The sequence below is a fragment of the Xyrauchen texanus genome, chromosome 46, assembly GCF_025860055.1.
Source record: "Xyrauchen texanus isolate HMW12.3.18 chromosome 46, RBS_HiC_50CHRs, whole genome shotgun sequence".
NCBI lineage: Eukaryota > Metazoa > Chordata > Actinopteri > Cypriniformes > Catostomidae > Xyrauchen > Xyrauchen texanus.
Window position 1 is genome coordinate 598,510 of NC_068321.1, and position 15,840 is coordinate 614,349.

The 15,840-nt window shown below is 40.3% G+C and overlaps 1 protein-coding gene across 1 annotated transcript in view; it reads left to right on the forward strand.

Annotated features, from left to right (window-relative positions):
* The window catches only part of LOC127637918 (Fanconi anemia group A protein), an 86,761-nt gene that overhangs the window by 26,241 nt on the left and 44,680 nt on the right, over window positions 1-15,840 (forward strand). The window contains exons 7-8 of the mRNA XM_052119168.1: window positions 5,389-5,492; window positions 11,159-11,251. Coding sequence (XP_051975128.1) covers window positions 5,389-5,492; window positions 11,159-11,251 — 197 coding nt within the window. The remainder of the gene's footprint in view (window positions 1-5,388; window positions 5,493-11,158; window positions 11,252-15,840) is intronic.

Genomic DNA, 15,840 nt, shown 5'->3' on the forward strand with positions numbered 1-15,840 from the left:
ATAATATTATAAAAAATCTCTGAATATTCTGGAGAAATCTCTGTGTGTAAAAGACAAGGCCAAAACTCAATATTGAATGTATGCATTCTTCGAGCCCCCAGATGTCACTTAAAAACCGCTATAGTTTTGCTCTGAAGATAATCACATGGCCTCAGGAATACTTCGGAGAACTGCTGTCGGTAAACGTGGTTTGACTCAAGTTGGAGAAGTGTGCCCACCTTTCAAATTGTTTTTGGATCTAATTTATGTTGTGTCCTCAGTGGCAAAAATGAACATCCCAACTCAGGGTTTTTCCTGAGTCTAAAATGGTCTGACGTATACGATCATCCACATGCGTGAAGTTGGTCTATTACATAATTGCATATAAATAATATACAACAATTAATTACATATTACATTTGTAAAAACAAAAGAATCTAAATAACAACTTGATTAGAAGGACTAGCTACATTGACCTAACTACAGAAACGAGCTGTCGTCCATGGTCTTACCTATGCTTATGTTCTAAATGATGTTCTGTTCAAATAATGTTTGATATAAGGAAATAAACTGGCCTTGTTTGCCTTCAGATATTCCTGAAGATTACGATGTAAAAAGAATTGTTGAGCAAACTTCAGCATGATGCAGTAAGATATTAATAGTAATAATTGACCTCCGTAGCATTGCTTTGTTTAGTCAATGTGAATTTGTTTGTTCACTAAATGGAAAATTCCTGTTGAGAGAACAAATGATTTATTGTTCAACTGTCAATTCCCAATACAAGAACTTTCATTTTGTCATATTTTGAATTACTTACAGAAAACTCTGAAAAGAGGTGTGTCTTACAAGGCAGGATGAACAGTTGATTGACAGACACACAATAGACCTCAAACCTTTACACACAAACCTCAGTAACGGTGACCGACATCAAGCCTAGTTAACACTAGAAGCGCGGAGCCACTGTAACCTACGCTTAGCACGATTGAGGGGTAGAAGACCGCCTAGACTTCAGACAGGGACACTGCTGCCGACACATAATGATCGCTAGATGGCGCCTCTTGCACGTAGCCAATGGATTGGTCTTAAAAATGTCACTGCGAGTTAGGGCCTATAAATGCTTAGACTGAATTTATCGAGACATTCTGTCTACGGTGGATCCAGATACATTTGTCCTTGTAACAGTGTCTTACATTTATTTTAGGATATGCTCCTATATTTAGTTTGTATAATTTTGTTCTCGTTTGGCATAAATTACATTGTGATCGAAGGCTTGTAGCTGGAGGAGCACGAGGGTGATATGAATATTTATCACCATTATACAAGCCAAAATATGATTGAGTAAATATTACAATTACATCATGGAAACTTTTTTTCTTGAGCTCTGAGAAATCTTTCACAATTTCTGCTCATTTATTTGTGTTAACTTCGATCTGTTTTATACAATAGAATTTAATCTGTTATCTGTTTGAATTATTAATGAATTATCATTATATTCGTTTTTAGCAAAGGCATGCTTTGTCTTGCAATAAAAATGATTATAATATAATCGATAATAATTGTAGTGTATATAGTATAAATAATAATAATAATTTTTGTGCTGTTATTCGTAATTAAATCATTGAATTCTCGACATCTTTGCATGTATTTACATGGAAATAAGCTGAAATTAAAGCGTTATTTTCTGTGCATGCGTTTACATGTACATGTGTGTGTAATCTGTCATTAACTTGACTGTAATTCATAATATGTATTTTCGGTCTTTAAAAAAATATTTTCATTGAATAAATGTTCTCGCATGTGCCTGGTTCTTTACGTCCAGATTTATTCTGTTTGCATTACCATTTCAGAATATTAAAACATTTCAATCAAATTTCCCACTATAATAGCACTAAAGCTAACGTTGATGTAATGACCAGATGGCATTGGGTGGATCCCGTCGCTGGCCTGTTGCTGTGTTTTACAACATCTTGGACCTGGCTGCAATTAATGCACACATTCTGTACAAACAATGGCAAAGGCAGCGGGTGTAGTAGCACAGAAGTGACTTTTTCCTCTAATCCTTTCCCTGCCTGCCAAAAGGAGACCATGTCAAGTCGGCAGATGTTCAGGCAACAAAACTTTTGAGATCTTCCATGCATGTATTGACTTTTCTGTGCACATGCTCCAAGAAGTCACCAAAGGTGTGATTGGAATGTTGACAAAGTTGGTCGGTTTGGAAAATTATGCATGACTTGGTCATTGAGGGGGGAGTGCGCTCTAGAGACAAAGAAGACAAAGTTTAAAGATGAGCTCTTAACATCATTTACATTTACGCATTTGGCAGATGCTTTTATCCAAAGCAACTTACAGTGCACTTATTACAGGGACATCTGACAGTTTGGAAACCTCACCTCTCCAGGCTACCTTGATGGACCTACCTGAGAGATAGAATTAAACCAGTCAAGCTCAGTTCCTGTGATACTCAGAGTAGAGAGGGTGGAGAGTAGGATCTGATGGTTGACTGTGCCAGAGGTTGCAGAAATGTCTAGCAAAATCAGAACGGATGATCTGGATTCAGCTTTCGCCTGACTCAGTGACAGACGGTCTTGGTGGAGTGTCCACTTTTGAAGCCTGACTAGTTGTCATCCAGCAGCTTGTTCTGTGAGAGATAGGCAGAGATTTGATTAAAAACTGCCATTTCAAGTGTATTTGCATGAATGGGATGAGAGAGACTGGTCTGTAGTGTTCTATTTGTGTGGGGTTAAGTGCGGGTTTCTTCAGCAGCGGGGTTTCTCGATCCTGCTTAAAGTGGGAAAAGTGCCTGTAAAGTGCCTGCACTAACCACATCATTTATTCATTTTGAAATGTATGCTGCAAACTTGCAAATCAGAAGATGAATATCATACATTTTTTTTGGGGGCCCGAAATTTCACTGCAGGAAAAACCCTGCAATTGTTACCAAAGCAAAATTTAAAAGCCAGTGTCTGTCATGGTATGGTGCTGTGTTATTAGTTTCCATAGCATGGTTAAAACTTGCACATCTGTGAAAGCACCATTAGTGCTGAAGTGTACATGCAAATATTGCACATATGCCATCTAGACTAAATAATTTTCAGGGACAAGCCTGCTTATTTGATCAAGACCACAGCAAGCCAAATTCTGCATGTGTAACAACAGAGTGGCTTCATCATGGCCTGACGGCAGTCCAGATCTGTCTTCCATTAAAAAATGTGTGGCACATTATAAAGCACAATAAATGACAGAAGAGACTTTCAAAACTACAGTTTGTTCTCCGTTTCCAACCAGGTTTCTATTGTCATTCAAACATATGCAGTTAGTACAGTACACAGTGAAACGAGACAGCATTCCTCCAGGACCATAATGCTACATAAAACAACAGAAACAGAGATTACACAGACTAAATAACATACCTATATAAAGTGCACATGTAAACATGTGCAAAAAGTACGGGACAGTACAATAAATGACTAAAAATTAACAGGACAATAGGCACAGTGAGAGACAGTGCAGCGCTGACCAGTACTCAGTAGTGCAAAAGATGACAGTTTCTAAAAACGTAAACATAACATACTATGAGATAGTGTTCTATGCACATAGCAGTTATTGAGGTAGCAGACAGTTATAAAGTGACAGTAATTAAAGTGCAACTCAGGACACGTGTGTGTGTGTGTGTGTGTGTGTGTGTGTGTGTGTGTGTGTGCGTGTAGTGCGTGCGTGTGTGTGTCAGTCAGTCCAGTCTCTGAGTATTGAGGAGTCTGATGGCTTGCGGGAAGAAGCTGTTACACAGTCTGGCAGTGAGGGCCTGAATGCTTCGGTACCTCTTGCCAGATGGCAGGAGGGTGAAGAGTGTGTGTGAGGGGTGTGTGGGGTCATCCACAATGCTGGTTGCTTTGCGGATGCAGTGTTTTTTGCAAATGTTTGATGGAGGGATGAGAGGATGGGGGGTGGGAGATGTGCTTTTCTCAGCCTTCGAAGAAAGTAGAGACGCTGCTGGGCTTTCTTGGTAATAGAGCTGGTGTTGAGGGACCAGGTCAGGTTCTCCGCCAGGTGAACACCAAGAAATTTGGTGCTCTTGACGATCTCCACATAGGAGCCGTTGATGTTCAGTGGAGAGTGTTCACTATGTGCTCTCCTGAAGTCAACAACCATCTCTTTTGTTTTGTCCACATTCAGAGACAGGTTGTCCCTTAGCCGCTGCACCTCCTCTCTGTATGCTGACTCGTCGTTCTTGCTGATGAGACCCACCACGGTCCTGTCAGCTGCGAACTTAATGATGTGGTTCGAGCTGTGCGTTGCTGCACAGTCGTGAGTCAGCAGAGTGAACAGCAGTGGACTGAGCACACAGCCCTGGGGGTATGAAGTATATCTATATATTGTCAACTGAACATGAATTTGTACATGTGAACGGCATGTTTTCGTAAAAACGCAAGTTACAAAATAATTATATTTTTATAAATGTTGTTAAAATGTTAATATAGGTAACAAAATCTTTAAAAGAACATTGCATTAGTTGTGCATAGATTACACTATAGATTAGAGGAAATTGAGTAAACGGGTGTACATTGTTAGAGTGCGTATTTGGAATCCTGGCCCCCTTCAAAGTTGCCCATCCCTGCTCTAGCAGATCATGAAACCCTACAACACATTTTTTGATGTTAACAGATGTATATGTCTTGCATAAAAGAGAAGAGAATTTCAGCATTTGTTATTTTTAATTTCAAGAGGAAAAGGGTTAATTTAGGGATTTTTCTGGCTGTTTTCATCGTTCGGGTTTGAAATGAACATTGAGTCAAAGTCATTGAATTTCGGAGCCTCTATGTCATGGTAGTTCTTGATATTATTCATGAGAAGGTGTGGCCTTTACCCTTTGAAGAATAACCACCGCAGGTTTATCAGTGTCGTTGCCATGCACGGGACCAGTGCTTCAAACTCTCAAGTGCAGTTGAGAAAGTTGATAGTACAGTGGCACTGATGACAGCTTTCAGTCAAGGCAACACCCCTTAAATGTTCGTGCAGCACGCATTTATTAACATGAGTGTTTCGACATGTGGTGAGGTGGACTGTCTGCGACTGAGACTCGTTTGAGACGCTGTTTACATTTGTTGTCCCAGACACAAATGCTATCCATCAATTGATCCATCTTTAATGTGCAAAAGTGTCTAAACCAATCTAAGCACTTATATTTGTGAATCAACGTCTTGAAATACAAAATTTATTAAAGTGTCAAAAACATTTACACATTATATTACAGATATAAAATGACCAGTGTGATTCTGTGTACTCTATTGTGAGCTTACAAGGTTTGCACAACAGCTACAGATACATTACTCACTCATGATATTCAAAAACAGGAATGTAGCACATATGATCCCTGTATTTATGTCATTGTATTTGTGATGTCATGTTCAGGGATGTGGCCGTGAGCTCATGGATCAGTGAGCAGTTAAAAGCTTTATGTTTCAAGAAGATAACAACACCAGAAGACCACCAGATACAACATGAGATTCTGTCTAGTAAGTAACTGTCTCTCTTTGCTGATTTTTCATGAGTTCTGAATGTGTACACAACAGCACAACAAAACCAACATTTATGGACGCATACTCTCACAATAAACAGCTTTCTGGTGTCCAAGTATACAAGCTCAATGTCACAAAGAACTCAGTCCATTTTTTCCCACTCATGGCAATAATGGCACAATTAAATCCATGTATCATGTATCATGGACAGACCATTAAAAATAGAAAACATACATTTGTCCTATGCTGTATTTTCTTAAAGCACTTTGTAGGGTAAAGATTTGCTTATATTAGCCAAAATTCAGTTTTTACATCTGTAGAGATGTGCAATATTAATATATATATTTTAAGTTCTTCAAGCCTGAATGTTATCAATCAATCAGTTTAGAATTTATTGAGCACTATTAAAAACCACTACTGTTGACCAATGTGCTGTACAATAAAAACATAAATTACCATCAGATAGAATCAGCAGTCACACATAATACCAAAACAGAGCAAATACAGTAAACCATCATGTCATAAATTGTAGACCAGATTTTAGCTTGGATTTAAAAATAGGTAGGTTTGGGGTCATTCTAATTTGATTCGATAGGCTGTTCCAAAGTTTGAGAGCTGCAACTGCAAATGCTCGATTGCCCCTAGACTTTAACTTTGATTTTGGAACCACTAAAATGCTTTGATCGGCAGACCTGAGAGCTCTCACTGGGTGGTGATCTGTCAACAGGTCAGAGAGATATGAGGGTGTTAAATCGTTTCTAGACTTAAAAACCAATATGAGCACTTTAAAATCAATTCTATAGTGAACAGTTAACCAATACAAAGACCGTAAAATATGGGTAATATGTTCCCGCTTTCGAGCCCCTGTTAAAACTCTAGCAGCCGCATTCTGAACCATTTGAAGACAACCTAAAGAAGAATGGCTAATTCCCAGGTATAGAGATGGCAGTTATCAAGCCTAGTGGAAATGAAAGCATGAATCACCCTTTCAAAGTTCTCAAAAGAGATAAAAGACTTGCTTTTATCTCTTATAAAAGCAAATATAAAGTGAGTGGTGGTGGTGGTGTAGTGGTCTAATCACATAACTGGTAATCTGATAATCAGAAGGACACTGGTTCAAGCCCCACAGCCACCACCATTGTGTCCTTGAGCAAGGCACTTAACTTCAGGTTGCTCCGGGGGGGATTGTCCCTGTAATAAGTGCACTGTAAGTTGCTTTGGATAAAAGCGTCTGCCAAATGCATAAATGTAAATGTAAATGCTTTTACAACCTGGTTAACTTGTCTATCAAGTTTTAGTGCACTGTCCCAAAGGACATCCAGATTGTTTACGTTGGGCTTAACATAAGGTGTTAAGGCATCAAAATTTAAATTGGCATTACTCTTGTTGTTAGAACAAGTAAATACTACAATCTCTGTTTAAGACTCATTTAAACTAAGACATCCATGCTTTAACATCCACAAGGCAAGAGCTACCAAGAGGTCTAAATTGTTCTTTTGAGTCAGTGGAAGATACATTTGTGTGTCATCTGCATAACAGTGGTAAGATATGCCATGTTTATTAAAAATAGAACCAAGTGGTAGCATATAAAGTGAGAACAGTATGGGAGATAGAGTAGAATGTTGAAAAATGCCTGTTTGTAAGGTATGATTGGAACCAACTTAAGGCTGAACCCTTTATGCCAACAACCTGTTCTAGGTGAGACAAAAGAACATTATGATCCACTGTATCAAAATCAGCACTCAGATCTAACAGTACTAGTGCTACAGAATCTCCTGTATGGTAGCAATGTGTGTTTTCTAAATTTAATTACTTAGCAAAATTATATAATTCTAATATATATCAGGGGTCTTCAGACTTTTTCAGGCCTAGGACCCCTTGATGGGTAGAGAGACAGAACTGGGATCCACTGTTACATATTGTGTTAAATGTATTGTTATGGTTTATGTCTATAATAACATGAATTTATACACTCACCTAAAGGATTATTAGGAACACCTGTTCAATTTCTCAATGCAATTATCTAATCAACCAATCACATGGCAGTTGCTTCAATGCATTTAGGGGTGTGGTCCTGGTCAAGACAATCTCCTGAACTCCAAACTGAATGTCAGAATGGGAAAGAAAGGTGATTTAAGCAATTTTGAGCGTGGCATGGTTGTTAGTGCCAGACGGGCCGGTCTGAGTATTTCACAATCTGCTCAGTTACTGGGATTTTCACGCACAACCATTTCTAGGGTTTACAAAGAATGGTGTGAAAAGGGAAAAACATCCAGTATGCGGCAGTCCTGTGGGCTGAAAATGCCTTGTTGATGCTAGAGGTCAGAGGAGAATGGGCCGACTGATTCAAGCTGATAGAAGAGCAACTTTGCCTGAAATAACCACTCGTTACAACCGAGGTATGCAGCAAAGCATTTGTGAAGCCACAACACACACAACCTTGAGGCGGATGGGCTACAACAGCAGAAGACCCCACCGGGTACCACTCATCTCCACTACAAATAGGAAAAAGAGGCTACAATTTGCAAGAGCTCACCAAAATTGGACAGTTGAAGACTGGAAAAATGTTGCCTGGTCTGATGAGTCTCGATTTCTGTTGAGACATTCAGATGGTAGAGTCAGAATTTGGCGTAAACAGAATGAGAACATGGATCCATCATGCCTTGTTACCACTGTGCAGGCTGGTCGTGTAATGGTGTAGGGGATGTTTTCTACTTTAGGCCCCTTAGTGCCAATTGGGCATCGTTTAAATGCCACGGCCTACCTGAGCATTGTTTCTGACCATGTCCATCCCTTTATGGCCACCATGTACCCATCCTATGATGGCTACTTCCAGCAGGATAATGCACCATGTCACAAAGCTCGAATCAATTCAGATTGGTTTCTTGAACATGACAATGAGTTCACTGTACTAAAATGGCCCCCACAGTCACCAGATCTCAACCCAATAGAGCATCTTTGGTATGTGGTGGAACGGGAGCTTCGTGCCCTGGATGTGCATCCCACAAATCTCCATCAACTGCAAGATGCTATCCTATCAATATGGGCCAACATTTCTAAAGAATGCTTTCAGCACCTTGTTGAATCAATGCCACGTAGAATTAAGGCAGTTCTGAAGGCGAAAGGGGGTCAAACACAGTATTAGTATGGGGTTCCTAATAATCCTTTAGGTGAGTGTGTATATAATATATATATATCAGTATCTCACAAAAGTGAGTACACATTTTTGTAAATATTTCATTATATCTTTTCATTTGACAACACTGAAGAAATGACACTTTGCTACAATGTAAAGTAGTGAGTGTACAGCTTGTATAAAGGTGTAAATTTGCTGTCCCCTCAAAATAACTTAACACACAGCCATTAATGTCTAAACCGCTGGCAACAAAAGTGAGTACACCGCTAAGTGAAAATGTCCAAATTGGACCCAAAGTGTCAATATTTTTTGTGGCCACCATTATTTTCCAGCATTGCTTTAACCCTCTTGGGCATGGAGTTCACCAGAGCTTCACAGGTTGCCACTAGAGTCCTCTTCCACTCCTCCATGACGACCTCACAGAGCTGGTGAATGTTAGAGACCATGTGCTCCTCCACCTTCCGTTTGAGGATGCCCCACAGATGCTCAATAGGTTTTAGGTCTGGAGACATGCTTGGGGCCAGTCCATCACCTTCACCCTCAGCTTCTTTAGCAAGGCAGTGGTTGTCTTGGAGGTATGTTTGGGGTCGTTGTCATGCTGGAATACTGCCCTGCGGCCCAGTCTCCGAAGGGAGGGGATCATGCTCTGCTTCAGTATGTCACAGTACATGTTAGCATTCATAGTTCCCTCAATGAACTGTAGCTCCCCAGTGCCGACAGCACTCATGCAGCCCCAGACCATGACACTCCCACCACCATGCTTGACTGTAGGCAAGACACACTTGTCTTTCAAAGAAGTACTTTTCACTTTTACTTCTCACCTGGTTTCCGCCACACATGCTTGACACCATCTGAACCAAATAAGTTTATCTTGGTCTCATCAGACCACAGGACATGGTTCCAGTAATCCATGTCCTTAGTCTGCTTTTCTTCAGCAAACTGTTTGCGGGCATTCTTTTGCATCATCTTTAGAAGAGGCTTCCTTCTGGGATGACAGCCATGCTGACCAATTTGATGCAGTGTGCGGCGTATGGTCGGAGCACTGACAGGCTGACCCCCCCCACCCCTTCAATCTCTGCAGCAATGATGGCAGCACTCATACGTCTATTTCCCAAAGACAACCTCTGAAAATGACGCTGAGCACGTGCACTCAAGTTCTTTGGTCGACCGTGGCAAGGCCTGTTCTGAGTGGAACCTGTCCTGTTAAACCGCTGTACGGTCTTGGCCACCGTGCTGCAGCTCAGTGTCAGGGTCTTGGCAATCTTCTTATAGCCTACTCCATCTTTATGTAGAGCAACAATTCTTTTTTTCAGATCCTCAGAGAGTTCTTTGCCATGAGGTGCAATGTTGAACTTCCAGTCACCTGTATTAGGGGGTGTGAGAGCGATGACACCAAATTTAACACACCTGCTCCCCATTCACACCTGAGACCTTGTAACACTAACGAGTCACATGACACCGGGGAGGGGAAATGGCTAATTGGGCCCAATTTGGACATTTTCCCTTGGGGGTGTACTCACTTTTGTTGCCAGCGGTTTAGACATTAATGGCTGTGTTGAGTTATTTTGAGGGGACAGCAAATTTACACTGTTATACAAGCTGTACACTCACTACTTCACATTGTAGCAAAGTGTCATTTCTTCAGTGTTGTCACATGAAAAGATATCAAATATTTACAAAAATGTGAGGGGTGTACTCACTTTTGTGAGATACTGTATATACTTTATGATGTTTACATTGCAAAGCTATTAAAATAATAATTTAATGATTGTTTTTATTGATAATTAATTATTATTTTTATACTGTATATTAATTGTATAAAGTCTAAACAAAGCTTAATTAAAAAATAATCATTCACTTTTGGCCAAGATTCTTTTTTCATCACTAAAGTTAGCAGTTCCATTTAAGGGCAAGTCCTGATTGCCCTGTCACGGTTTATATTGCAGAATAACCAGCTGGCTGTACCCCTTTCATCCCTCACTTAAAACATTTATATTTAGCCTTATGCTGCAACAATGTTGTTTACATTGTTTGTTGTGTGTCGGCTGCAGTGTTTTTTGTCATTTATATTGTTGTTCAGATGTAGTCTGTGTTGATATTGATGTGTCAGCTCTAGTGTGTGTTGCTGGGGAATTCAGCTGAACCCAGTAACTAGAGTTTACTGGAGACAAAGTTTTTTTCCATTATAAATAATTCCTATGGAAACAATAATCAAGACAGGTTAAAGATGAGTTCAAGTTCAAAAAATGAAATGTAGATGTTTTATGTATGTGGAAATTATTGTACTTGTGTTTAATCTTTATCTTTCTGAAATGACTAAATTAAACATGAGCATATAAAAGGTACAACACCAGTGCATATCTATTTCCTGGATAAAGTCGGGCTAAATGAGTAAATACTGTTACTGCATTCCTGACATCGCTTGTGAAATTAATAAATGATTCATTATTGAATATGTTGAAAAAAGATTTTTAGTGTCCGCTGTAGTTTGTAATGATGTTGATATGTTCATGTTGTTGTGTTGCAGCTGTTGTGTGTGTTCTGGTGCGGAGAGGTTTTGAAGACTCCGATCATAAACTCGCCAATACCTGCTGCTCCATTCTGGATACCATGATTTCTTGCAAGTCACCATTCATTCATTTCTACATGAGCAAAATTTCATGCAAATCAGGAAATTTACGTAGTGTCAATATATATATGCGTAGTTGATGTGACATTCCAAGCAGTGTCATGTGGAATAATATAATACATTTCAAATGATTTTAAACAGCATTTTTCTAAATATATACTATTTATTGTAGATGCACTTTTTGACTGCAATAGAGACTGCATTAAATATTGTGTAATGATTAGTCTTAGGTGTGTTGGAGTTTAATAGTACTTACATATGCAATATAGAACAAGCCATAATGAGAATAATCCAAATAACCAATGACAAAAGTAATAAAAAAAAACAAAGCAAGGCACTGAAGGCAGATAGAACACAAAAGTATGAAACAATGCAAGTTAGAAGAAGGGCGGAGAGGAAACTGGAGAAACGTCTGGGACAGGACTCTCGGACTGTGTAGGGTTCAGACAGTGGAACAGACCTGAGCAGTAATCCAGACAAAGTTCTGGCCATAGCCTCTGCCAGAGTATCAGCCATGACAGTACTCGAGACAGGAGAGACGGCTGAAAGCAGACTCTGTACTGGACAGGCCATTGGGACATGATCCAGGACTGGATGGAGGCTGAACAGGATTTGGGACAGGACACGAAACTGCACCATATAGGATGATCTACTCCATCTCTTAATTACTGTAATTCTGACACAGTGTGTACTTGGCATAATATAAAGGAATATAATTTACTTACGCAGCATCTTGCTGGTGTCAAGTCAGTTTTATTTGTATAGCGCCTTACACAACACATCGTTTCTAAGCAGCTTTGCAGAAAAATATGCCTTAACAGAAGATAAAACTGTAATGTCTATAATGTCGATGAGTCATCATTGTGTAATTAGACCAAATATGATTTTGAATTGTGTTTAAAAATAAACAATAAAATTTGTATTGTATTTAGAACCCCAGTGAGCAAGCTGAAGGCGACTGTGTCAAGGAACACAAAACTCCATAAGATGTAGATTAATGGAGAAAAATAACCTTGGGAGAAACCAGACTCACTGTGGGGGCCAGATCCCCTCTGACTAACATCATGAATATAATGACAATATTACTTATGTATAGTTAAAGTCATGGTTTAAAATTATTAAACTAAGTAAGGTTTAAGGGTCAGTGTTTAAATATGGATTTTGTATGAACTGTAAGATTAGAACATGTAGTCCCCACATGCTTCAAAACATCAACCATTGTGCCTGTACCGAAGCAAGCTATAATCACATGCTTAAATGACTGGCGTCCTGTTGCTCTGACCCCCATCATCAGCAAATGCTTCGAGAGGTTAATCAGAGATCACATCTGCTCTGTTCTGCCCCCCTCTTTGGACCCATTGCAGTTTGCCTACCGCAACAACCGCTCCACTGATGATGCCATTGCATCTACAATACACACTGCTCTCTCCCATCTGGAAAAAAGGAACACATATGTGAGAATGCTGTTTGTAGACTACAGCTCAGCATTCAACACCATAGTGCCCTCCAAGCTTGATGAGAAACTCCGGGCTCTGGGCTTAAACAGCTCGCTGTGCAGCTGGATCCTGGATTTCCTGTCAGGCAGACGTCAGGTGGTTAGAATGGGCAGCAACACCTCCTCATCACTGACCCTCAACACTGGAGCCCGCAGGGCTGTGTTCTCAGCCCACTCCTGTATTCCCTGTACACACATGACTGTGTGGCAACACATAGCTCCAATGCCATCATTAAGTTTGCTGACGATACGACGGTGGTAGGTCTGATCACTGACAATGATGAAAGAGCCTACAGAGAGGAGGTGCACACTCTGACACGCTGGTGTCAGGAGCACAACCTCTCCCTCAACGTCAGTAAAACCAAGGAGCTTGTTGTGGACTTCAGGAAGAAAGACGGAGAACACAGCCCCATCACCATCAATGGAGCACCGGTGGAGAGAGTCAGCAGCTTCAAGTTCCTCGGTGTCCACATTACTGAGGAACTCACATGGTCCGTCCACACTGAGGCCGTTGTGAAGAAGGCTCACCAGCGCCTCTTCTTCCTGAGACGGCTGAGGAAGTTTGGAATGAACCACCACATCCTCACACGGTTCTACACCAGCACTGTAGAGAGCATCCTGACTGGCTGCATCACCGCCTGGTACGGCAATACTGCACACAACCGCGCACAACTGCAAAGCCCTGCAAAGGGTGGTGCGAACTGCCAGGAACATCATCGGAGGTGAGCTTCCCTCCCTCCAGGACATATACACCAGGCGGTGTGTGAAAAAAGCTCGGAGGATCATCAGAGACTCCAGCCATCCGAGTCATGGGCTGTTCTCACTGCTACCATCAGGCAGGCGGTATCGCAGCATCAGGACCCGCACCAGCCGACTACATGATAGCTTTTTCCCCCAAGCAATCAGACTGTTGAACTCTTGATCTATCAGGATCAATAATTAGCACTGCACTTTATTAATCTATAATCTCACACTGGACTGTCAACATATTCTCCTCAATACAACTGCTATATATATATATATATACACATATATATTTCATATACTCCCACTTATTGTATTGTATTGTATATTCTGTTCTATATTCTGCATTGTATATAATTATTGTGTTGTGTAAGTATGTGTACATCTGATTTGTAAATTGTTTTGTGTAAGTATGTGTACATTTGATATGTAAATTGTTTTGTGTAAGTATGTTGTTTATTGTAATTGGTATATGTCTCGTCACTGTCATGACTGCTATGTTGCTCGGAACTGCACACAAGAATTTCACCTACTGTTGCACTTGTGTACATGGTAGTGTGACAATAAAGTGATTTGATTTGATTTGATTTGATTAAAGGGGTCATGACATGAGAAACCAAATTTGCCTTGATCTTTTGGTATATAAGAGGTCTTTGTATCATTAAAACGTCCTGCAAGTTTAATATTTTAAGACGTCCTCCCCATTCTAAATGAATCATTTATTTAATCAAGCTCAAAATACAGCTCGTTCTGGATTCATGGTTAGAAGTGACGTGTCGGTTAGAAGTGACGTACCAGCGTTTGCATATGACCGCCTCCAGCACAAGATAACTCACGCTTTAAGCGCAAGACAACTACGCTCATTTCAGTATCGCCGTCGCCTCACAAGTGTTCAGTCGATGGACAGCGAGCTCTGACAGAGACTACTTGTGCACAGGAAAATTACGATGCCACACAGATGTGCTGTTCCTGGCTGTGGTCAAACAAAACCTCTGAATAAGCTGCCGAAAGATCCAGACGTCAGGGAAAAATGGATGCAGTTTATTTTTTGCGGACGTCCCAGTCACAGCAAGTGTTAACTTAAGCGTTTGTTCTGTACATTTTAAGGATGACTGTTTTGAGAAGAAATCTCAATATGATGCTGGCTTTGCCAGAAAACTGTTGCTCAAAGATAAGTCCGTGCCGACTATTCTGGGAACAACGACGCACTAAACTGTAAGTAATCTATTTTAAACTTTAAACTACTTTTTAAAGCGCAATTTCATTCATTATGAATAATCACAGTGTTTTTACTTAGTTTACTTGCATATTGTTCTGGCTGGAGGCGTCAATAATTGATACATAGGCACTGACGTTAGCCAATCATAACAGTGGCCGTTAACACTGAAGTCTTAAATGGAAAACGCCCCCAAAACAGACTGTTTGAATCAGAGGATGAGAAACAGGGTGGGAAAAGGTCATAAATCACTAGATTTTAAAAGTTTTTCTTAAAAAAAATATATTAATACTATAATTGCACCTAAGGGAACATAATAATACAATAAAAAAACCCATGTCATGACCCCTTTAATGACTAATGTCTTTGAAGTTCATCCTGGATTAACTGTAGAAGTTCACATAGATGCAATTGTCCTTGTTAATTGGCTGATGAAGGCTTTTGTTGGCAGTTTATTGATGGTCTATGTATTCCATTTCAAGAGTGTAGTCCATCAATAGACCGAGGTGATGCAGGCCGAGATCAGTGAGGTGCATCGCAGTTCAACCTGGCCGGTAATTTCGGTGAGATTCGGTGAGATCCGGTGAGATCCATCCTAAGTCCAAGGTTCAGGCAGTGGCATATGATGTATCCCATGTCTTATGGTTGGAGTTGGCATTAGTTCATCCTCTGAAGTCCATCATAATAGACTGAAGTGATGTTTGGCTGGCACTGGCTGTATTTAGTCATCATCACACAGCGACACATGGCAGTGGAGTCCAACATGAAGCAGGAAGGGAGCTGGATCCAGCCGGTTCTGGTGACCTCAGGATAGGAGTTCCGAGGTTAAGACAAGGAAACAAATAAAATAATATAAGCATAGATGCCATTCAATTTATTGCAGAGTTATAAATCATGATCAATGTTTCTGGTTTCTGGTTCCGGCAGACTAAACTAAAGCAGCCTAATTGTGGGTTGGAGGATAAATTAAGTGTATGCCTGGCTAAATAGATGAGTCTTTAATCTAGACTTAAACTGAGGGAGTGTGTCTGCATCTCGAACAGTGTTAGGGAGACTATTCCATAGTTTAGGAGCCAAATATGAAAAGGATCTTCCTCCTTTAGTGGATTTTGATATTCTAGGAAC